This window comes from Trachurus trachurus, assembly GCF_905171665.1.
Source record: "Trachurus trachurus genome assembly, chromosome: 5".
Taxonomy (NCBI): Eukaryota; Metazoa; Chordata; class Actinopteri; order Carangiformes; family Carangidae; genus Trachurus; species Trachurus trachurus.
In genome coordinates this window covers 7,265,081-7,290,131 of record NC_139896.1, presented here as the reverse complement: position 1 = coordinate 7,290,131, position 25,051 = coordinate 7,265,081, and the positions used below count along the sequence as shown (strand labels likewise).

The 25,051-nt window shown below is 43.0% G+C and overlaps 2 protein-coding genes across 3 annotated transcripts in view; one reads left to right on the top strand and one right to left on the bottom strand.

Moving 5' to 3' along the window:
* per3 (period circadian clock 3) overlaps positions 1-10,609 on the top strand; it is a 29,787-nt gene extending 19,178 nt beyond the window's left edge. Inside the window, exons 14-22 of one of the 2 annotated variants that reach the window (XM_083972733.1) lie at positions 27-138; positions 243-382; positions 485-649; positions 1,505-1,756; positions 2,698-3,764; positions 4,821-5,013; positions 6,211-6,397; positions 8,071-8,221; positions 8,907-10,609. In XM_083972733.1, coding sequence (XP_083828859.1) covers positions 27-138; positions 243-382; positions 485-649; positions 1,505-1,756; positions 2,698-3,764; positions 4,821-5,013; positions 6,211-6,397; positions 8,071-8,221; positions 8,907-9,008 — 2,369 coding nt within the window. In that variant the 3' untranslated portion in view covers positions 9,009-10,609. The remainder of the gene's footprint in view (positions 1-26; positions 139-242; positions 383-484; positions 650-1,504; positions 1,757-2,697; positions 3,765-4,820; positions 5,014-6,210; positions 6,398-8,070; positions 8,222-8,906) is intronic. The other variant, XM_083972734.1, reaches the window with a different exon arrangement.
* A 107-nt stretch (positions 10,610-10,716) lies between these two features.
* LOC310986697 (matrix remodeling-associated protein 8-like) lies at positions 10,717-24,909 on the bottom strand. Its single transcript, XM_083972740.1, has 12 exons — positions 24,652-24,909; positions 24,002-24,028; positions 22,385-22,690; positions 21,491-21,592; positions 21,252-21,385; positions 19,958-20,137; positions 17,941-18,082; positions 13,321-13,479; positions 13,178-13,202; positions 12,542-12,633; positions 11,945-12,016; positions 10,717-11,846 (listed from the first exon to the last, which is right to left on the bottom strand). The coding sequence occupies exons 1-12, from the start codon at positions 24,701-24,703 to the stop codon at positions 11,824-11,826; spliced, it is 1,314 nt and encodes a 437-aa protein (XP_083828866.1). The 5' UTR covers positions 24,704-24,909; the 3' UTR covers positions 10,717-11,823.
* Between the last annotated feature and the right edge of the window lie 142 nt (positions 24,910-25,051).

Genomic DNA, 25,051 nt, shown 5'->3' with positions numbered 1-25,051 from the left:
ACTAAAATCATCCTTCGGTCCCTCAGCACGTCCGCCTCCTGCAGCCACAAAACGTGAAGTCAGAGATCACGAAGAAAGCAGGAAGCAAACACACATTCCCTCCTATCAGCAGATCAACTGTGTGGACAACATCATCAGGTGTGTGGTTGGAGCCGCTCGTACGTCATCTCACTTCACGACGTGGTAAAGCTCCTTATTCACATCCTCAAACTCACCCGCGTTTGTGTGTGTGTGTGTTGCAGATACTTGGAGAGCTGCACAGGTCCGGCTCTTAAGCGTAAGAGTGTGTCTCATTCCCTTGCCACCTCCTCTTCCTCATCCTCTACCTCAGAAGACGACAAACCAGCTGCAGCCACTGACACGGCTCAGGCCAGCACAGACGGTACAGACACACACACACACACACACACACACCTTCCTTTATGGTTGATAATCTTTATAAAAGCAACATTAACCAACCTCGTCTTGTGTCTCCTGTGTCCAGTAGTGGCGTTGGACAGCGAGATGTCCGTGGGCCCGTCAGCTGCAGCCGTAGTGGGAGCTCCTCTCACAGACATCACCATGTCCACCAAGGCCATGAGTGTGGTGTCGGTCACCAGCCAGTGTTCGTACAGCAGCACCATCGTACACGTGCCGCAGCCCGAGTCAGGTACACAAACACCTAAACAACCTTTTAACCCTTAGGGGTCTGAGACTATTTTGTTTTTGAATACTTTTGATTTTGCCTTTATATACCAGATTTAAAAATATCTTTAACATGCCCATGCTTGGTATCTTATTTTTCTTCAGCAAAACTTCACCTATATGATCTGATACATTTTTTTTTTTTTACTTTTCCCTTTTTACTTTTTTAACTTACTTTATTAATGGGCCCCAAAATACCAGCATATTAGATACCGCTCAGACGTCTCTGCTGTATTTATCAGCTGATTCCCACCTCTTTTCTTTGGCTTTTCACACTACGTAGGTTGTTGATTCTATGTGCACAGATATTTTATTTGGGGTCCACAGTATATTTACTTATTTATTATGTTTTATTGTGTCTTTTATCTTTAGTATTTTGCCTTTTTAGTATGTTTTATGGTTTTTATTTTACTGTACAGCACTTTGGAAACCTTTGTGTATTTAAAATTGTGCTTTATAAATAAAATGGATGGGATTGGATGGAAAAAAAAACATGCAACGCCTGCCCCTCCCATCCCATTTCTGGATAAATACTATCAAATTAAAACTATCATATATCTGGTTTTACGTGGTCTATCAAAAGTCAAATAAAAACTGTGAGAGAGTTTTAAACCTGCAATTTCGACTGTACTTGACAGCAGAGCTGCAGCTGTTCTTGTTTTGTTTTTACAGCACGTTGAAGTCATCGTGTAATCTAATCAGGATCATAGACCCCAGAGGGTTTTAACCTGTCTGACATTTTAACAAACTGGACATGAGAGTTAAACCTTTTTAAAAACAAGCTCTTCATCGTTCTCTTTTGTGTTTTTTCCTCCGACAGAGGCCACGGCACTGGAGGACGCACCGATGGGCAGCGAGCCTGCTGAATCTGCTCACACCCCCGTCCGTCCAGCCCCGAGCCCGGCGACGGAGGAGCGGAGACTAGTGGGCCTCACCAAACAGGTGCTGTCGGCTCACACCCAGAAGGAGGAGCAGGAGTACGTGGATCGCTTCCGCCACCGCATCCTCCAGAGCCCCTACAGCTCCTACCTGCAGCTGGACAACAGCTCCATGGCTCACTCTCACCACCCAGGTGGGGATCTGGTTTTTTGTTTTTTTCAACTTTATTTATACAGCCTTTTGAACATTTTAGACAGACAGTGTGGTGTACAGCACCAACCACAACAATGGTACAAAACAGGCATCGATTATCACAACTGAATGTCAACTGCCTCCCCGTTTCCCGCCAACCCCACAAAATCCAAACAAAAGGGGAGAAAAAAAGAAAAAGAAAAAAGAAACAAACTAAAAAACAACTCAAGCTTATAATAATAGGTAGAACCCTCCTGTTGTCCTCCTGGGTCAAGGAAGGAAGAAGGAAGGAAGGAAGGAAGGATTGTGGAAAGAAGGAAGGGACAAAGGAAGGAAAGAAAGATGGAGGGCGGGAACAGATTCATTCAAGAAAGGAAGAAGGAGGAAGAAAGGAAAAGGATTGTGGAAAGAAGGAAGGGGAAAGGGAAGGAAAGAAAGATGGAAGGAGGGAACAGATTCATTCAAGAAAAGAAGAAGAAGGAAAGAGCAAAGGAAAGAAGGTAGGAAAGAAAGATGGAGGGAGGGAACACATTGGGTCAATTGGATCAAAAGAGGAAGGAAGAAGAAGTAAGGACGACGGGAAGGAAGGAAGGAAGGATGAAGGAAGGGAACATATTGGGTCAATTTGACCCAGAAGGACAACAGGAGGGCTATTAGTAAATAAATAATAAATTTACTAATTAATTAAATGAGTAGAAATAACAGGTAAATTAATACCGAAAAATACAATAGCAGATATTAGTCTTCCAGCTCAGAGGAGAAGTCTAGGGAGTGTATATAGTTCAGAAAGGGATCCCATGTGACATGAATTGATTTCTCTGTAGTGTAAACCTGAGTTTTTCAAGTTTCAAGTTGTGAAGCAGCTCAACAACCCAGCGAGAGTGTGCTGAAAAGCTGAAAGCTCGACTTTAATCCTTCTTCTTTCCGTCTCCTCCCACACAGGTGATTATCTCCAACCGCTGAGCGCCGGCGGTCTGAACCGACCCCGGAGAGGAAAGCCCAGGCACAAGCGTCCCAAACAGCACGGCTCCTCGGACAGCTACGCCTCTCCGCCGGGGCCGCCGCCTCCGCCTCGCTGCGTCGCTGCCCCTCACTCTTCCTGGCCCTCCTCCGAGTCCTCCCAGCCCCAGATGGTCGGAGCGCCACACAACCACAACCACAACCACAACCAAACATCCCCACTCCACGCCGCCGCGCCGTTCTTCCCCATGGTGGCGACGACTCAGCAGCAGCAGCAGCAGCAGCTCGGCCCAGAACAACAACAGCAACAACAACCCAAACCAGAGCAGCAGGTGTCCGGAGCGACTCAGCCCGTCATTCTGCAGCAGCAGCCGGACCAAACCATGCCCAGTTTCAGCTTCAACATCATGCAGTCGACTCCGAGCTTCGCCGACATGCAGCAGATCCAGATGGAGCCGATTCAAAACCTGCAGAACATCCAGAACCTCCAGAACTTGCAGAACCTGCAGAACTTTCCCACCATGCAGCCCATGGCGGCGTCGGCCCAGAGCATCAACCCCTACATGACCCCTGTCATGGCCGTCATCCTGCCCAACTACCCGACCTTCACCGGAGGCTACCCGTCCATTTACCCACCGTCCACTCTCTCCATGATGCCCCAGATGCCCCAGATGCCCCAGATGCCGCAGATGCCCCAGATGCCGCAGATGGCCCAGACGCCCATCACCATGACGCATGGCTTTGCTCCCGGCGGCACCGTCCCCCTCCTGCAGCCTCAGTTCAGCCAAGTGCAGCCGGGCCTCCACACCTTGACCTCCATGACCTCCATGACCCCGTCGGGCCCTCTGCTCTGCTCGCCCAGAGCCAGCTCCTCCATCGGGGACGAGGAGGAGGCGGAGGCCGGGCCGACGGCGCTGTTCTCCAGCTCTCGCTCCAGTTCTCCGCTGCAGCTCAACCTGCTGCAGGAGGAGCTGCCCAAACCCAGCGAAGGAGGGCAGAGCAGCAGCACGGGGCACAACCACCACGCCGAGAGCCTCCACGAAAAACAGGTTTGTCTGCTGCTTTCTTACAACTTTTAAAAGGATAGTTCAACATTTTGGCAAATTGGCCCATTGCCATAATCCCTATAGTCATAGCAGTAGATTCGTTACCTTTAATTGTCGGTGCAAGCTGTTTTTAGAACGGCTGAGCAGAGCTTGACAAGTTGTGACCTGCACATTCACCACGCTATGAGATAATAATGTAACGTTATGAGGCAGAGTTGTTTTAGAGGTAAATTCATGCAAAACGGCTGACGCGCCTTCCCGCCAGGGGCAGTTTTTCAGCAAGCAGTCTCTGCATTTACCTCTAAAATAACTCTGTCTGGTAACGTTGTGTTATTATCTCATAGCGTGGTGAATGTGCAGGTCACAACTTGTCCACCAGAGCGTTTTGGAGTTGTTGGATTGTGTATTTGGTGAGTTTGATGAGGGAAACCAAGAAATCCCATTAGCCTCCGTAGCGTAGCTCTGAGCAGCTCGCGGCTCTGCTCTGCCGTTCTAAAAATAGCTTGCACTGACAATTAAAGGTAATGACAAAAACAAAGAAAAACACGCACTCTCCAACAAAACTCTAAGGAACAAACTAAAGAGGTGCACGGCCAAAAGATAAACTAAAGAAACAAAAGAAAGGCCAGCAGCACTCGTGTCCTTCTCATTGTCTTTTATTACATACTGCGTCGGCGCTTTAGCATGCACAAACCGGTTTCGACAACGTCTTCCTCAGTGTGCCACACTGGCACAATGGCACACTGAGGAAGACGTTGTCGAAACCGGTTTGTGCATGCTAAAGCGCCGACGCAGTATGTAATAAAAGACAATGAGAAGGACACGAGTGCTGCTGGCCTTTCTTTTGTTTCTTTAATTAAAGGTAATGAACCTACTCCTAAAACTATAGGGATTATGGCAATGGGCCAGTTTGCCAAAATGTTGAACTATCCCTTTAAGTGCATCTCCCTCAGTGTGTCAGTATAGAGCTTTTCATACACACCCAGTGCAGTGTATATAAATGTGTGTACAGTACAAAGAGCTCCAGTTGAATTCGTTCTGAACTCCTTCCTTGTTCAGGGTGACGGCCCCAGTGACTCCGGTAACCATGATGCCCAGTCGACATCCAGCGAGCTGCTCGACCTGCTGCTGCAGGAAGACGCCAGGTCTGGGACCGGCTCCAACGCCTCGGGATCTGGATCGGGAGAATCTGGAGGCTCACTGGGATCTGGATCAGGATCTGGATCCAATGGAACGTCGACTTCTCACACCGGTAAGAGATGGAGGAAATAATATGCAAACACAGCCGCATCGTTTCAACAGTATTGCATTAGAGAGGAGGTGATGTTTGTTGAATATATCAACCCTGTGATCCACTGCCTGTCACAACAGTTCAACCAGTGACATATAACTCAACTATAATAAGCCACACCAACACAAATACATTATATTAGTTCCACAGGTGAACTTGCACTTCAATGTTGAACACATTCACATTTCCTGACCTGCACATTAGCTTTCTGCCTTGTCACACTCTTATCCTCTCCTGATGACCAGACATTTTTTGCACTTATTCTGTTATTTACTGGTCCTCTGTTTTTATAGACTTTTTGTGTTAATTGTTGTATTGTTTCGGGGACTACGGATGTAATTTAGCACCTGTGCTAAATCCGGTATATTTACAGTGGGTACTCTAGCACTCACTGTCCATTAATATGCACTGTCCCGACTAAATAAACAAATAAAGTAAAGTAAAGTACATGGTGTACTTCAGGAAATATATCAAACTTTGCAAAGTTCTTTTTACAATCTCAGGCCATTAATTTTAAGTTATTCACTCAAATCTAGCAGAATGATAAATGCAGCTTGAGTCCCATTACAGAATCCTGTCCGATCTAATTGTTTGGACAGAATTAACTGTTATATAACTATGATTGATTGATAGATAGATAGACAGAATTAACTGTTATATAACTATGATAGATAGATAGATAGATAGATAGATAGATAGATAGATAGATAGATAGATAGATAGATAGATAGATAGATAGATAGATAGATAGATAGATAGATAACAATATTCATGAAATCAATTCACATTTGTCACAGTTATCCCAATGTTTTCTTTACTATTAGATATTATGATGTGTAATTGGACATTTTTGGGGGAGTTTTGTTTGAATTTGAATTCTTTACCAGATTGAACTCAACTCAACTTTAAAACAATTTAAAAGCAATAAAATAATTTACAATTTAAATAAAGCAATTAAAATAAAAACCAATTGAAAGGAGCAACAAACATGTGCACAAGCGTATCAACCACGTCCATGTTATTGCTAATTTTACTAATCTTATAGAAACTTTAGTATCTACCCCTTTTGTTTAGGTGCTTTAGATGTTATATGAAAGCACTTGCATCAATACAAAACTACAGTCGGGGACAGGGACTGACTCTCGATGGCTTTTACAGGCAGCAGCAACAGCAGCAAGTACTTCGCCAGCAACGACTCATCGGACACGTCCCGTAAAGCCAGAAAGAGTCAGGAGGCGCCGGCAGAGCATCAGCACCCCTTCGACTCCCGCGTGGAGAACTCGCTGTGGAGCATGATCCAGCACACGCCCGAGCGAGTCATGATGACGTACCAGATTCACACCAGGTACACACACACATCTGGTAGCTTCTGAAAATGAGGCCACATTAGAAGCAGGAAGATGTAAAATGTTGATTTAATCTCGAAACATGGAAGTATTTTAACTAAATCAGAGAGTTTCCCCTTTTTCAGGGAATGTGCTTTACTTTGGTAGATCAAATATAGATTATATTGAATGAAACAAGTCGTTCCCTTTTGGAAGATAAACTCTTAAAACCAAACTCATGTACCAGCATCAGCATTTCTGTCCATTTGACGGTTTCAAAGAGATTCATCAGATTCTTGTGGTTTCAAAAGCTTTCTACCGAACTGAAGTGAAATCAAAGAAAGAGACGTCTCCTTATTCCTTTTTTTTTTTCATCAGTCCACCTTTTTGAAGTCCAGTACTGTTAAACTTCTGAAGTCAGACCTCTTTGAAATTGAAAGTTTTCAGACCAAAGAGAGATTAGTTTGTGTAAGACGGCTCTTCCAGGAATGGCTCGACTACATTTTTTATTTACATCCTGTGACACCGTATGACAGTTTCATTATGACTCTTCTCCTCCGACGGCCTCGGTGCATCAACATCCTCCCAGCTATCTCTCACACCAAGATTTAACATAATGGCAGCAGGTCGTGTGTCTCTGTCTGTTGCCCCTGGCAGCACAGTGTCTGTCTGAAGAAGATGTCTGTCAGTGAACTCCTGTTTTACAGGCGCCATCTCCTGATTTGATGATGTAATGTCATCGGTGACAAACGAAACCCAACAGTAACACATTAACAACACGGTTCAGGCTGTTTCAGCTAATTCACTATTGAAGAAGCACAAAGCAACAAGGTGTAGAACTACCTCACCTAATGTATGTTTTATATACACTTAGTTAATTTCTTTATGATGAATAATTGAACTTTATCTGTCATTATACACACTGTACAATGAAATTCAGTGTGGCTTCGCTTAAAACAATAGAAGAGGATAAATAGTGGAAAAGGTTTTTGGTAACACTTTATAATAAGTATACACTATTATGCATTAGTTAAGCATTAATAAATACTGAATTCATCATTTATAGCGCATGAATACTCGTTAGTATGTAGTTTATAAATACATTTAGTGCTTATCAATGATGAGTAAAACATTTTTATGTGTTTATAAACTACATACTAATGAGTATTCATGTGTTATAAATGATTAATTCAGTATTTAATGCTTAACTAATGCTTAATAGTGTATACTTATTATAAAGTGTTACCAAGTTGGTTTGTTTTTTAAGAAAAAAAGAACAGCATATGAAAATATATTTTGAAATAAACTGAAACAAAACAGCTCCAGCCATCTGTGTAAAGCAGCACTGACATGTAATAAAAAGCAGCATCATTGATGCATTAGCACATGCAAAAGAAAATAAGATTATATTTACAGATTTGTCAGAGGCTTTTATCCAAAGAAACTAAAAGCTCTGGTGCAGTAACTTAAGTAAAGCTTAAATACTACTTCTATTTAATAAATGAAAGGAAGTAAAATACAGAAGTGTGCTGAAAGTGCAAAGAAGGTTGGACCACAGAGCCATAAGTCACAAAAATGCAGATAAATTAAGACAAGGTGTCCACATTTTGTAACAATTCTTACTGTCTATATTAAGTAATTTCTTTAAAACTCCTCCTTCTCTGTCTTTGTCTTCTTTTCTTACCTCCTCCAGGGACCAGAGCGAGGTGTTGGCCGAGGACAGGGAGAAGCTGCGGGTGCTGCAGCCGCTGCAGCCCTGGTTCACCCAGAAGCAGAAAGAGGAGCTGGCTGAGGTCCATCCCTGGATCAAGCAGCACACCATCCCACAGGAGATAGACACACAGGTGGGAGGATCTCCACACACACACAGTAGTCACCACAATGTGTGTTATTTTTTATTTTTCTTAAAGGCATAGTTCAACATTTTGGCAAATTCACTGTGTCTTTAGTCATAGGAGTAGGTTAATTACCCTTACCGGTAATTGTTGGTGCATGTTGTTTTGAGATCGGCGGGGCAGAGACGTGAGCTGCTCAGTGAACACAATGGAGGTGAACAGTACAGGTCCCCTTTCCCTCATCAAACTCATCAAATACACAATCCAACAACTCCAAAACGCTCTGGTGGACAAGTTGTGACCTGCACATTCACCACGCTATGAGATAATAACAGAACGTTACAAGACAGAGTTGTTTTTCGAGGCAAATGCACCGAGTATTTGCTTCGTGTGTTGTAATGTTACATAATATTACATGATTATTTCATAGCGTGGTGAATGTGCAGGTCATAACTTGTCCACAAGAGCGTTTTGGCGTTGTTAGATTGTGTATTTGATGAGTTTCCAATGTGTTCACTGACTGAGCAGCTCACGTCTCTGCCCTGCTGATCTCAAAACACCATGCACCGATTATTAAAGGTAATGAACCTACTGCTATGACTATAGGGATTATGGCAATGGGCCAATTTGCCAAAATGTTTAACCATCCCTTTAACCACCAGAACATCTTTTAACATGTCAGTGTGTTTGTCAGGGTTGTGTCACCTGCAGCTCAGGAGCAGCACCTGTCCCAGATGGCTCCTCCCCCCTGGACAGCCCCCAGCAGGACGCCATCGGGCCTGTGGTGGACACCTGAGGGATCTTTTAAGAAAAAAAAAAACCCTTTAAAATAAAACCACCACAACTACCACCAACAACAACTACAACTACAACAACAACCAGTTCGCTGCGAATCGAACCAAGCTGCCCTGCCAGAGACCCACACCAGAAAAGTCCCATCATGCATCATCTCTTCTGACCAGTCCAGAGGATTGGGGTTCTTTATGCTTTAGGTTGAAGTTTAACTTGTTTTGTAAAGGTATCGGATTGCTGGACCACTCCCTAAGGAACACAGGAGGCAAGAAAGAAAGAGAGAAAGAGAGAGAGAAAGACGATGTTCACTGGCATTTCTTTCTCAGTTGGCCTGATGCAAACTGCCTTCGTAGGACCACGAATATTTTACCTCTCTAATTGTGTTTATAGAGCCCCTGTTGGGCTTTTAGTTTGTATTCAAGACCGACCAGACCCCCTTTTACGCTCCGTAAACAGGAAGAGGGTCCCCACGGCTGCTGAACATACATGAGCACTGTGTTACATCCAGTTTGTCAGACTGGAGTTAACGACGACACAGAAGAAGACAGTGCTGGCCCAGTTTGAGTATGACAACACACACATATACCTGACTCTTCTCCAGCGACATGGTGTGCAGGTTGTACAGTACCACATACCGTATATGTGTGTGCGTGCCTGTGTGCGTGTGTGTGTGTGTTTGTACCACCACCATCATCATCATCATCATCAGCTCCTTCAATGGCATAGTAACTTACTATACCATGGATGACACAACGACGACGTGGTAGATTTTATTCCTGTTGGACACACTCTAAGACAAAGACACGTTTTGCTGCTCTTCTGTTTTTAAATGTTCAGAATTGAATCCTGTAAGTTAATTGTTATCGGAGTGTTTTCTCCTATTCCATTAGATCGGTTCGACTCTTGTCCAGTTTTTTTTTTTATGTTACCCCTGACTCACGAACAACAGCAGAACATTTGTTGATCGTCTGAAAGCTGAAATCTGAGTTTAGCGCAGCCACTTAAAATCCAACCTTAGTACTTATAAAAAATAAATTAAATAAAAAAACGTCCTGTAGCGAGTCCTTTTCCTCCAGCCAGTATCCAGTCTGGTCGTCACCACCCTACAGATCCTGTAGGTTACCTCTAATTGTAAAAAAAACCGACACAGCGTGGCCCCAAATGTCCTCTGATCCTGGGATTAACTTACTGATCGAATTTCCTCTACGACTCTGTGTAGCTGTGTGTGTGAGAGGGAGAGAGAGAGAGAGAAAGAGAGGCAGAGAGGAAGTGACGGTGTAGTTTGTACTGGATTCAGATTGCAGGTGAGCTTGTGAATGTATGCGTGCATGTGTGAGTGCGTGAACGTGCAAGCGTGCGTGAATGTGTGAGTGTGTATGTGTGTGCGTGCGCCGGCAGATTTTCTTTTTTTGCGAGCTGCTTCCTTCGACACAGTTGTCCAAGAGCGCAGGACAGACCAGGGTTTTCTACCGTTTATAGATCGAAAGTACAGTATATTACAGTACCATGTATTTTATAGAAAACGTACACAAAACAAAACTTCACAAAATGTATAAAAAAGCCATTTGTCTTGATTTCAGGGACTGTTTGTTTGTGACACAAAGGAATGAATAAATGAATTATGACCTAATGTGTACCTCGGTGTGAGTGTCTTCACTTTCGAGAAGTTGCAATTTCAAGTTAGAAAGCGGCCGTCGAGTTGAGTTTAATTTTATTGAGTTAGCAGCACAGTACATAGGTAGTTTGTCTTGGACACAAAGCATAAATGAGCCAAATGAAGATAAAACTGCAATTAATTAAATGAAATAAAGCAGAAGACACAAATATTGGGAAGAGTTTGTACTGATGTTCACACTTATTAGAAATAACAATGTTCCACTTTCCCTTCAATGGAAACTAATAGTAATATTTTATCACACAGATAATGCAGTGGTTCTCAAACAGGAGCAGATGTGAACTTGAACTTAATAATATTATTGTTGCATGAGGAAACTGATCCTACTGTGTCATTGTGTTGTGTCATACGTGCACTTGAATGCAACACAGTCATTGTTAATGTCATTATTAGTAATACCTGTGCTTCTCCACTGAGAGTCATTTAAATACAACACATAACAGGTCATAAAAGCTAAAAAAAACAGCATCAAACACTTCATTTTAATACATATAGGAAGAAAAATAAAGTCAAAATGAGCAGTACACAAAAAATACAGTCTCAGTATCACAATTAAAATATTCTTACACACTACACTGCTTGTGTGGCGAACAGTTAATCGAAGCCTAGAGAGGAAGCAGGTCACACTGATGTAGTAACATGTCAGTGAAGCTTCAGTCCGGTCAGTTAAGATGTCATTTGAGTAAACACAAAAAACAAAAGTCAGTATTCTTGATAAAGTCGAGGCGTAATGATCGAAGCTGTAATAACTGATGCGTCAGATAAACTCAGTCTCTTCTGAGTCGACCTTTAAATCCAGGTTGTTTTTTTTCCTACAAACTCCCCACTGGGCGGCGCTGCGGTGCCGTGCATGGTCCAGTCTCTGTAGTCTTAACAGTACAAAGTTAAACAAGATCTTTTTTTTTCTATGTGTGTGCCTGTAACGCTTCTTCTTTTTTCTTTTTTTTTCAAACATGACACAACAATGTCTCTAAACCCATTTTTCTGTATTTCATAACGACGAAGCATTGATTGTCTCCGTGTGGCGTCTTGTCTCCCGCTGCCAGGACAGAAGTGCAGCAGTTGTGTGTTTGGTTTGGAGCGCGGGCCAGGCAGCCTCTGGACCAGCCAGTGGCTCCAGTTTCACTTTTTCCTCTCGTTTTCCTCACTTAGAAAACTTCTGCATCTCTGCAATAAAAGGAAAAGACGGAGTGAAGTTACAGAAAGAGAGGAGTTCAACTAATGACTGGCTGAGTTTGTGCATAATGTGCTTTTTTTTTATATACCTTTGTCAAGATCAATGACTTTCGGCTGAGTGTTCATGTGGACCTTCTCCTTCAGCAGGTTGTTCTTGAACTCTGAAAGTCACACAGGGGAATGTGACAAATTTAATTTAATTTAGTTTATTTAGGGACAATGCAGGTTAACATACTAACACTTCCACTCGTTACAAACAAGCCAATGTGACTAATGTTCTGCAGAGATTATAGCTAATGCTACTAGTTTCCAACTCCCATCCCTTGTTAGGCTTTTAGTAAAAGAAAGAAGGTAAGAAAAAAGACATAAAAATTAGGCCTATATACCAATACAATAACATGTACAATACATCTAAAATCATACTAAGTCATGACTCATGACCCATTAAAAATGCATACAGCTCTGATTTTGTTTCAGCCAGACTTTAACATTTAAAAATACACAACACAAAGCTTTATGTCTTTGCAGGGTCTCAGTTGTGCAGGTCATTGTAGTCTTTAAGTGTTAAAGCAAAAAAAAAAAAGGAAGTAAAAATTCCAAGTTGTCCAGTTGCCTTTGCTTCAGCAATTAAAGACGACACTAAACGTTGTGTATTTATTTCCACTCTGCTCTCTCCTCCAACTCACCGACTCTTCTCGCCTCCTCGCTGCACATGCTGACTTCGGTCACGTCCATCTCGAACTCATCCGAGCTGCTGTGACTCCTGCTGGACCTGTCACTGTGAGAGAGAGACGTCTGAGTGCTGCGGGTAAGAGGAGGTAAGTTATGAAGGTTTCTGTATTTCTGAGTATGAAGGTTTTGATGTGAACATGCAAATGTTTCCATGTAAACTTAAACTACTGTATTCTAAGTTATTAATATCATTGGTGAATCTAAGTTATTCATCATTTCTCGCTTTTCATTGTTTTTCTTTGTTTATGAAATTGCTTTAATAAGCTATACTAAGCTATTCCTCATTTCTCATGAACTGTTTTGTATGAATTCTACAAGAGCATCCTATTTTACTGTCTGTTTTGCTTATTTAATCATGTTTGCTTACTTAATTATGTTTAAAATTTGTCTCAGTATTATATGTAAAGTATGATCTTGTCTCTAACACCATGATTGATTGTAAATGTAAGGGGGTAGGTAGGTTCCTCATAAGCCTTGGCTTCTTACCTATCCTTTTCGTCTGTATGTGTGTCATTCATACGAAATAAAAACAATCATTCATTCAAGATGAAAGGTAAGAGAGTGATGCTGTGTGTGTTCACCGCTCTCACCTCATGGATCCTCGAGGATAATACTCTGAAAAACACAAAAGAAAAAAGGATGAGACTGAGAAATCCAGAAATTCCCCAATCCAAATAATGAATCAATCTAGTAATGGTCCTGCTGAGGTGCTTTCCAGTCCGTGCTTGCAGACCTTTGATTTTCCGCCTGCGTGTGATGAGGATGACGACGAGGATGATGAAGACCAGGAGGAGGAAGGAGGTGAGGACGTAGCCCAGCGGCAGCAGAAAGTGGTGTCTCTGGTCGGGCAGGATGACGTTGATGACTCGCGGTGACTCGGCCTTCGTGGTGTCTGAGTGGAGAAGAGATCACAGCAGTCAGCATCTTCATTTCCTCTGCTCTTCTTTTTATTATTATTCTTCGTCTCCTCGCTCACAAACAGAGCAATGTGTCACCGCGAGGTTTTTACACACACACAGTAATCGACACCAGGCCTTTGTTTGAACAGTCTTCACGCACCTCATGAGCAACAGTACATCTATTTTAACTTTTTCGTGGCTCACTATGAGATCACTGCTTCATCTGGTGCATAAATTGACCGGTTGACTTGTTTTTGTTGAAGTTGTTCTCACTCAGCAAACTCTCATTTTAACCACAGCAGCAGCAGCAGTGTGATTCATCAGTCCTTTCACTGTTTTGATCCAGATTAAAATATCTCCACAAATTTGTTGCAGATTTTTTCACTGTATCTATTCTGATGACTACCTCTTACTCTGCTGACTCTGCTGACTTCTCCTCTAGCGCCCAAACTTTCTAATTATCCTGTGAAATACCACAGACACTCGCTCATTCCTTCAAGGCTTCCTGACGAGAAATAGCTTTCACTGTTTCTGTCTTGAGTTAGTTAGATTTAAAAGTTAATTGTCAATAAAATCTTTTCATGACAGCATTTTTTAAATTACCTACCGGTATATGTTTAAAAATGATTAAAGGGATAGTTCAACATTATGGCAAATTGGCCCATTGCCATAATAATCCCTATAGTTTAGGAGTAGGTTTACCTAGGTTACCTTTAATTGTCGGTGCAAGCTATTTTTAGAACGGCGGAGCAGAGCCGCGAGCTGCTCAGAGCTATGCTACGGAGGCTAATGGGATTTCTTGGTTTCCCTCATCAAATACACAATCCAACAACTCCAAAACGCTCTGGTGGACAAGTTGTGAGTGACCTGCACATTCACCACGCTATGAGATAATAACACAACGTTACCAGACAGAGTTGTTTTAGAGGTAAATGCAGAGACTGCTTGCAGAAAAAACTGCCCCCAACGGGAACTTTTGCTTGAATTTACCTCTAAAACAACTCCGTCTCGTAACGTTGTGTTATTATCTCATAGCGTGGTGAATGTGTAGGTCACAACTTGTCCACCAGAGCATTTTGGAGTTGTTGGATTGTGTATTTGATGAGTTTGATGAGGGAAACCAAGAAATCCCATGAGCCTCCGTAGCGTAGCTCTGAGCAGCTCGCGGCTCTGCTCCGCCGTTCTAAAAATAGCTTGCACCGACAATTAAAGGTAACGAACCTACTGCTATGACTATAGGGATTATGGCAATGGGCCAATTTGCCAAAATGTTGAACTATCCCTTTAACTTTATGACTTAAGTTAGTTATATTAAAAAGTTAATTGTTTATTAAAATCTTTTCATAACAGCATTTTTTAAATTACCACTTGTTCCAAGGCCGGCACAGTGGAGCAGTGTTTAGCAGGTTCTGGGTTTGATTCCTGCACCTGGGTGGAGTTTGCATGTTCACCCTGAGCTGTGTGTGTCCTGTAGGTGTAAAAACAAGTGTGTGTGTGTGTGTGTGTTGTTTGTCTCCATATGTGGCTCTGTGATAGACTGGTGACCTAGCTGGGATTAACTCCACCCTCATGTGACCCTGCACAGGTAAGTGTTAGAAATAATGGATGGACGGATGTTTTTGTCCCATTTGTTTGTGTGAACTACATCTTTTCCTCGGCAGAGATTTCTCCTCCTGCTGCTGTGGTTGTGTTTGCTTTGCCGCACATGCATGAGACTGTGAGCTGCTGCTTTCCCAGCTTTTTCTTGTGAATTGCAAACTGTTGACTTCTTCCTTTTTCTTACGTATGTGATGACATTTACTGGCTGTAAATAAAGTTTAAAAAAAATGCTGAACACATTTCCAGGTCAGGGTTGAGTAATTAGCCGGCTGGGTTTAGATGATGTGCGCGGTTTTGCTGAGTGTTGTTGAGAGGCTTCGTTACAAAATTGCGGGGAGAAAAAAAAAGAAAAAAAAAAGTGTGAGGCGAGAAGCAGCTGCGGACCTCAGACTCGACATATTTGAGCCAAAATGAGATCCAGACAGAAAGTCATGCTGTGATTTACTTTTCCTGGCAGCTAAACACAGAGAAGTGAGGAGAGGAAGAGGAGCGAAGGAAGGGCAGAGCAGGGGTGGAGGAGAGCCGAGGGAGAGGAAGGGGACGCTGAGATGTTTCTCCAGAGGACTGGCTGACTTGCAAAATGAAGTTTGAAAAGACTCGGCTCAGCGGTCACACACACATGAAAACAACATGATCATCAACATCACAAATCCTCTGATCCTTTTGTCCACTTTCAGGTCTTCACACTCTTTGCCCGGATGGGAACATATGTGTTTGTGTTTAGACTGGCTGCCCCTCTCCTCCTCCTCCTCCTCCTCCTCCTCCTCTTTCTCCTGCCCAAACCACACTGTGAAATAACTCTGATAGAGGGAGGGACGGAGGGATGGATGGATGGAGGGAGGGGTGACCTACATCTCCTCTTCCGTATTTCATCAACAGACTCTCTGGCCCCTGTCTCTCTTTCTTTCTTTCTTTCTTTCTTCTTTTTTCTTTCTCCCTTTGTGTATCTCTCTACCTCAAACAGCCTCTCAGTGTGTCTCTCCCTGTGCACTGCAAAAACTCAAATATCTTACCAAGTACAGTACATATGTGTCTTATTTCTAGTTGAAATGTAGTTTCTAGTCAAAACAAATCTCGTTTATACTTAAAATAAGACTCATCACATTAAAAAGTAGCTTGTTTTTAGACACTTTTTTAACTTCTTTTCACTTGTAATAAGTAGAAAAATCTGATAGTGGAGCAAGTTTTTCTTTGTATTACAGTACAAGCACAAAAAACTTGCTTTCACTGGCAGATTTTTCTACTTATTTCAAATGAAAATTCATTTGAAACAAGTGAAAATGATCTAAAAACAAGTTCATTTTTTAGGTGATGAGTCTTATTTTAAGTGGAAAGAGATTAGTTTTGACTAGAAATTAGACATTTTGACAAGAAATACGACAAGACAAACATTTTTGGAAAGATTTTGAGTTTTTACAGTGTGTGTGTGTGCGTGTGACCAGCTGCCGTACAGATGAAGCACACTTCCTTTTGTTGTGCGCAAACTACTGAAAAGAAAAAAGTGGAAAAAGCAAGTGAGCAAAGCTGCTGGGAAAAAACAGCAAGAGAGCGAGAAATGGTGAAAGTAAATAAACCCTGAACATGTGTAGAGGAGAGGGGGAAAAAACAGAAGGAAAGAGGGGGGGGGGGGGTGGAGACTGAGGAGAAGTCACCGGGGCAGCAGACGGTCAGAGAGGGCAAGAGATGAGAAGATAATAATAATAATAACAATAATAATACTAGTTCTGGTTGCAGGAAGAAGTTGCACAAGCTCTTCTCTTGTTGTGCATCTTTGTCTCTGCAGCTCCCGCGGTGCGATCCTACTGTATTATTACAGCTCAGCGAGCGGAGGGATTAATTGTGTGGGCAGAGCTGAACTTCGGGTCCAAAGACTGTATCCGAAAGATTCCACTGAAATGAGATCGGTCCTTTTGGCACGCTCGCTCTGACACACACACACACACACACACATACACACACACACACACAGATGGGCCGACCGCAGGCATTTCTCTTCGTTTCTAAGCTTCTCTCAATGATTTTCCCACATTGATACTGAACTGCCATTTACGGATTTGTTGCAGTTTTTTACCTCTTGGAAAACGCAGAAACTCTCTCATGCTTTAAGAATTCGAGGTAGGCAGCTGGCATGCCAACATACCTAACCCCCCCCTCCACCTCCACCACCACCCGACTGACTGACCCCGTCTCTTCTCTTCTTTTCCTTTCTTTTCTTTTCTTTTTCCTCCTCTAATAAGCACCCACATATTTTCTAAACGCAGAGAGCAAAGAGCTGGGAAAAGTCAACCCGACTAAGCGAGAGAGAAAGAGTGACGAAACAGAGCAGAACCCGTGGGCGAGGGAGGAAGAAGAAGGTGAAAATCGAGGAGGAACGGGGTTGTTAGAGAGTGTGTGTGTGTGGTTTCGGGGGTCTGGCGTCGGACGAGCTGACGGTGCAAGGAAAAAAAAACTCTTATGAAACAAACAGAAAGTTTCAGCAATAAGATGAAAAGAAGGAGGAGGAAGAGGAGGAGGGGTGGTGTATGGGGGGGTTTCTGCTCCTCTCATCTCATCTCCTTGTCCTCCGGTGCTACTCGGAGAGTCTGACACGGTGAAGATGAATGAGGACGAGACAGAAAGTACAGAAAAGAGGAGTGAAGGAAAGAACAGATGTGTGTGTGGTTTTCTTTCCCCCTGTTAATTGTATTTACATGAAGTTATAAAACATCCTCTCTGCTCCAGCGCTCGCACTGACCTACTGCTGGAGCAGGAAGAGACAGTGTGTTCATGTATTTGCATATTTGTGTGTGTGTGTGTGTGTGTGTGTGTGTGTGTGTGTGTGCGTGTGTGTGTGTGTGTGTGTGTGTGTGTGTTACCTTTGTCCTCGCTGGGCAGAGCTCGGGCCGGCTGGGTGGGCTGAACCACTTGTGGCTCCACTGTGACCTGGAACTCTCTCCTCTCATGGAGGCCGCAGTAATGATGGTGGAGGTGGCAGGAATACATCCCCTCATCGGTGGGCTGCATGGGAGATCAATACACACACACACACACACACACACACACACACACACACACACATGGATGAAGTCAAATTCTGACCTGATGATGCTTCTCTTCAGTCTAAAGATTTACAAAGGTTACACATGTTCATTCTTAATAAACCAGAATCAACTTGGTCAAGATGTCTTTTCATTCATAAAACCAAGACCAGAAGACAAAACTCTTAAATCTGACTAATGTATAATAAGAAAAATATTTCCTTTTCCCTTTGCATTATGAGCGAAGGTAAACATTTTTTCTTTCTTCATCAATATTCAGGTGGATATAAACTTAAAAAACATCACAACATCACATCGTCCTCTCATGTTTTAGCAACAAGTCACATGATCAAAACTCAATAGGAAGTGAAATGAAAAAAATAGAAATTCAAAAGATTAAATATAAGAAGCAGAAGTGCAGAGATTTGAACCTTCACTCAAAACGATGATGATATTTTCATAGGTGTCTAACCTCAGTAACTATGACGATCATGTGTGTCACAGGTGCATCCTGTTATAATAAAGTGAAGATTTACAGTATCCGTCTCTAAATCATCTTGGATGCAGCCCAGAGATTATTTCTCATTGAACACTAACATATTATCTGCTGTTACATAATTCAATTAATTAGTTTGATTGACAGAACTTCTCACTGCTAATGTTAGCATGCACCATGTGATCACACCTGTACACACAGGTTATCCTGCTGAGTGTATCTGACCTGACCCTCTGTTAGAAGGATTTGAAATGACAAAAAAGCAAAACGCTCCAAATTACAGAACATGCTGATAAATACAGTCGATCAGTTTGGTTCAATCCCTCCTAACACACACATCTCTGTGGACGCCCATCACTGCCACGTGCCGACTGGAAAACTGGCTCCAATCCTCAGTGTGGTTGTAAAGCCCAGAGTCTCTCCAGCCTGTTTCTAACCTACATTTTCTGATTCATGAGCTCAATTTAAAAAAAAACAAATCGACACAAAAAGAAAATAGAAATAAATAGAAAACACTTGGGGCCTGGAGATTCTCTATGAAGTGATAAACTCTTCTCTGCTTTCAGCCAGTCACTCCAGATGCCACAGTGGGACCGCTGCAGGTCCCTCTGGGCAGCGTCTTGTTTTGCTTAGTGTGCAACAGTCGTTGTGTTTTTGTTTTTTAACATGGATGTGATTTCTCAACTCGCTGTGGCTGAAAACCTCATCCCCCCACAGAGCCATAATGTTTAATTTGACACCAGCTACATTCCTGATGTAACTTCCATGTGTTCAGGAAACACACAGCGAACATGAACAACTCCCCCGCCTCAGACCATCAGACACAGATTTAGAGACAGAGACCCCGGTGGGACGTGTGTAGACCTTCATACAGGAGAATGTTTGGTAACACTTTACTTGAATAGGTATTCATAAGATTGACATAAAACTGTCATAACCATGACTTAACAGCTGTCATAAACATAATTGAATACTTATGACAGCTGTCGTTAAGTGTCATTCGGTAAGTTATGTCACTTTTAATGCAAAGTTGACATTATTTGAGATGTCCTTGTTATGAGAACTTGACATAATTTTTTTAAAGTTTGGCAATTAGGTCTGCTATGACAGTTTAAATTGTCTTTATGTCAAGTTGTCAGAACAAAAACATCTCAAACAATGTCAACTTTGCATTAAAAGTGACATAACTTACCGAATGACACTTAACGACAGCTGTCATAAGTATTCATTGATGTTTATGACAGCTGTTATGTCATGGTTATGACAGTGTTATGTCAATCTTATGAATACCTATTCAAGTAAAGTGTTACCGAATTAATGTTTTAACTGGCTCCCTGTGTTTTCTACACCTTTACACACCTGCAGATCAGAAATGGCGAGTGAGAAGTCTCCCTCTGAGAAGGCGTGATTGCTGATGTTCATCTTCCTCTGGAGGAAGAGCGGCCCGTAGCTGCGCTGCTCTCCGGAGGCGTACAGGTCCACCAGCCGGTCAGCGTGGTCATGGCGAACTCCCGGGGACTGCCGGTCCCAGTGGACGACCTGGAGACCACCACAGCAAAGAGGGGAGGAATTAAGGGGAGTTGCACATTTCAGTAAATAGACCATTTAATCCAGTGTTGTTCAACCTTGGGGGCGGGACCACACGTGGGGTCGCCTGGAATTCAAATGGGGTCGCCTGAAATGTCTAGTAATTGATAAAAAAATACTGATAAAAATATTTTAACCAATTGACCCTTTGTCAAGTCCGACCCTCCACAGATACTGTTGCTAGGTTGGACAAACAATGGTCACGAAAGGGTTAACTCCCATTGGTAACCATTGAAAATTAGGCAGATTTAAATAGCTTGTAAGGAAAATTTGAATTCACTTATACATCAGAAAAATAGTGTCCGTGATTTAAGACAGACATGGCTAAAGAGCGATTGAACGGGCATTATCTGACTTTTCTGAAAAGTGGGGAAAAATCATTGTTTTGGTCACTCACTAGTAGGCTACCTAACGATGCTAGCTAACGACGCTAGCACATTCTAACCATATTGAAAAATGATAAAGTAGTTTTTGCCGAACAAATTGCTGTCTACCTATCTCGTTTCACTTTCTCGGATATAAATCGAGTTCAAATAAAATGCAGCATATAAAAATATTTGAGCTGGCGCATCTCAATTGATGGCCGCGATCACATGAGTGCACGTGATCATGGGGTCGCCAGAAATTTGTGATGTCAAAATGGGGTCGTGAGCCAAAAAAGGTTGGGAACCACTGATTTAAAGCAGAAGTAAGCAGAATATTTGTGTTAATATAAGTCTTAAATAGTTATATCTTCCGACGGCAATCACTTACATAGAGTGTTTGGTCTGAAACACGGGTCTGTCAGTCACTCTGCTCTGCTGTAAGCCGAGGAGAAAACTTTCCTTGTATCCTACAACCTTTATCCAATGAGGAGAGAGAACGGCATAAAGGGGCGGTCCTCTCTGTGTGTGCAGCCAAGGGATGTGCGTGAATGTGGTGACGTAGGGATGAGGGCGGGGACTGCTAACTCCATCGGCTGACAGGAAGTTAGCCAAAACGACCGGATCGCTTTCTGCTTTAATCTCTCTAAATCCAAAAGTAAAATCTAGACATAGAAGAAAGCAAGCTCATGCCGTCCACACACCTGCTGGTCCTCCTCGTCGTTGCTCCAGTCCGTCCACACGTTGCGTCGGTTGACGCAGGGCAGCACCACGGTGCTTCCCAGCAGCACCACGTACACGGCCTTCTGCCCGTCCCAGAACCGCTGCTCCTTACGGCCTTCACGGTCAGAAAACAGAAAGACAAACTGAGTTGGATTTAAAGCTGCAACGTGTTGAAGATGCTGTTGGTTTAAGTTCAGTGAGTCGACATAGCGTAGCCTACGTGATTTAGTGACGTTGAGCTGGACTCGGATCGTCTCGTACAGGTGACAGTAGAGATGGTGCAGGTTACAGGAGTACAGACCTCTGTCGTTCATCGTCACATCTGCAGTCACATGCAGAGAAGGAAATGAAAAATACGAATTAATTCATGTTGTTTTGTCACCTACACACTTAAACAAGCCAGTAACCTACTAATGTTTTTGTGTTTGCAGAAACTGTGAGAGCTGGTGTTCACTCTTATCGGTTTCTGTTGAGCTGAGACCGTTTAAAAATACCTTTAATTGGTGCATTCAGGTGTTTATGAGGATTTAACGGGTACTGTGTGTCAGAATTTCAACGTTTGAGTAAATCGTGGCAGAAAAGCAACAAGTTTCGTACATTTCTTGAATGCACCACAAGTTTTTCACAACAGCAGAGTTTCCTTTTATTACGACAAGGGTGCATCTCGCCCAAAACCATCGTAAAATTAACACCACTATAAAATCAAGTGCTTAGTTTCAGGGATAAAGAGCAAACACAGTGTTGCACAACATAAGATGAAGCTGTTTTTTGAGCTTTGGTTTGTTAACCACCTTGGCTAAAAACAAATCTTGTGTTGGAAAAGTGACTTTTAATGCGTCCAATTTGATATTTACTGATGGATCAACTGTCTGACGCTCATTTCTTTACTCAAACACATTTGATTTTCATGCAGGCATGTGCAGAGGTTGAAAGCTACAACATGAAGGGTAAGAAAATACAAATGTTATTGCAAAGTTATTGAGAATTACAAGAGCTTTGGTTCCTGCCTGAGAGTTTCAAAGCCACCGTAAGTAAGGAAAACAAGGTTATATCAGTTGTCCTGAGCAACAAAGCTGCAGACTTTAAAGTCAAAGACAGTGTGTGTGTGTGAGACCTTTGATGACCAGTGAGAAGTTTCCGTCCTTAAAGGCCGTCGGAGTGATGCCCACTCGGCCCTGGTTGTAGGAGTTGTAGATCCTCTGGTCTCCTGCAGAGAACATGTCCACCACCCGCTCCATGGCGTAGTCCGGATCGGCCCGGTACAGGTCCCAGTGCACCACCCTCTGCCTGTCCCGCACCCTGTCCCTGGTCCACACCATGCGGCCGCTCACGCACTGCAGCACCACCTTGGACCCGGCCGGGGCGCTCACGTTGTAGCCCGCCACCACCACACTGCTGCTGCTGTCCGACTGACCTGACACTGCAGGAAGGAGGGGGGATGTGTAGAGAGTAGGGATGTCACGATTACTTGTTTTCACAAAGTAAGTAAGCGGAATATTTGTGTTAATATAAGTCTTAAATAGTTATATCTTCCGACAGCAATCACTTATATAGAGTGTTTGGTCTGAAACACGGGTCTGTCAGTCACTCTGCTCTGCTGTAAGCCGAGGAGAAAACTTTCCTTGTATCCTACAACCTTTATCCAATGAGGAGAGAGAACGGCATAAAGGGGCGGTCCTCTCTGTGTGTGCAGCCAAGGGATGCGCGTGAATGTGGTGACGTAGGGACAAGGGCAGGGACTGCTAACTCCATCGGCTGACGAGAAGTTAGCCAAAACGACCGGATCGCTTACTTCTGCTTTAATCGCGGTATTAAACGCCACAATTAATTGATTGTAAAGATTCCTAAATACCGTGACTTTCTGAAAAAGATTATGTTGGAACCATATCAGCAGTTGTGCACCAAAGTAAAGGTAGAAATGCACAGATACTGGTCCATTTATCTAAAGTAACACTGAATTGGTAGGGATTTAAATGTTAGCGTGTCACTTCTACTTTTAAAGGGACAATGAGGAGTTTCTCCATCGGCAGAACGAAAAATTCTGCAACGATAAAAAAAAGTCTCATATTAATGTGGATGAATCTACGTTACCACTTGTTAATGGGCCCATTTTCGATAAATATATCGTTTTGTCTCTATCCTTATTTTGTTATTATTAGTGGTGGCGGAAATGCTGGTCGAGCCGGCCAGCGTTTCCTTACTTTCGGTTTCGCGGACGCTGCCCGACGAGTCATGAGAATAACGCCGCCGAATCGCCGTTTATGGTCGGAACTACGACGGTATGTGATCGTCTTCGAACCTCTGACTTTAATTCTTCATTACAGCAAAACACCGCCGCTTTCGTCCACAGGGGCCGCCAAAATCAACACTGAATGAAAAGTCTGTACAGGGGCTTTAATTACTTAATAATAACTGGTCCTATATTAAGGGATTAGTAATGTAATTATATTTTGACCATATTTGATTTTACACATTCAATGTTGTGAAATTTATTGATGCATGAATATCGTGATAATCGTAATACCGTGATTATCTCTCTGACAATAATCGTACCAAGAAAATCTATAATCGTGACATCCACAGTGATGGTGGTGGTGTTAAGTACATTAGGAAAACAGTCAATAAAATAAATATATAAATCACAGCTGCTCACACACACACACACACACACACACACACACACACACACACACACACACACACACACACACACACACACAGGGGAACATACCTGCAGTGAAGAGGCAGGCCACAGGGACTGGAACAGAAACAGTAGAAGAGGGAGAGAAAAAAAGAAAAGAAAAAGTGAACAGGATAATCACTTGAACAGACCCAGGCAGGGAGAAGTTTCCACAACATACACTGACTCACTGCATGTTATGGGGCCGTGTTAGAAAAGCATACAGACCTGACTGACTGGCAACAGTAGTGGAAAATATAATGTAAAGCCTTTGACTAATACTCACTAATGCTGATGTTACTGTATCCTAATGGTTTTGACCCTGATTCAGTAAAAACTCATCAGACAGGAATGTGTGTGTGTGTCAGAGTGAAGCGGAGGTGAGACAGGTGAAAAACACAGAGTCTGGGTTTATATTAGAATAAAAAAATATATTCTTTCGCATCAGCAAATCCAAAAAGTTAGCTCAGCTTTTCTAAAGACTTTACAGATATAGATCCAGACATAAAAAGGGTGGAAAAGTAAACTTGTACCCAAAGAAAACTCTTTTTTAAAAATATATATATATTCAACCACGGGGTTGCAGAAGTCTTGCAGCATGCATGCCCTTTAATATATATAGGCTACTGTATAGATATTGTGTTTATATTCTGCACCTGTAGTAGAAGTACCTACAACAATGCAACAACAACCAAACTCACTGTGGATCAAGAGCAGCGCATGGAAAACGATGTCCTCCGTCTCTCTCCTCATGTTGGCGGTTTAACTTTAAGACGCAGACTTTAGGTTGAGGTTGGACACCTGGATCACTCACTCACTCACTCACTCACTCACTCACTCAGAGGACACACACCGGACTGTTAATCCATCCACCACAGCAGCGGCGGCGGCGGCGGCAGCGACAGAGGAGGTGGCAGCAGCAGCGGAGGGACTCGGTTTGTTCAGGTTGCAGAGTGAGAGCAGAGCAGAGACAGAGCACGACATCAACACAGAACCAAAACAGGACCGGACTGAACTGATCCCACCCGGGAAATGAAACCTGACACCGGCGGCCTGCGAGCGCACAGCCCCTCCTCCTCTCACATCACCAGTAACCTCACA

Coding starts and splice junctions, on each gene's coding strand:
- LOC310986697 (XM_083972740.1), bottom strand. CDS start 24,703: ATGAGGAGAGAGACGGAGGACATCGTTTTCCATGCGCTGCTCTTGATC. Junction 22,691..24,001: donor GGCCTGCCTCTTCACTGCAG/GTATGTTCCCCT, acceptor TCCTTCCTGCAG/TGTCAGGTCAGTCGGACAGC. Junction 12,017..12,541: donor CGAGGAGGCGAGAAGAGTCG/GTGAGTTGGAGG, acceptor TGTGACTTTCAG/AGTTCAAGAACAACCTGCTG.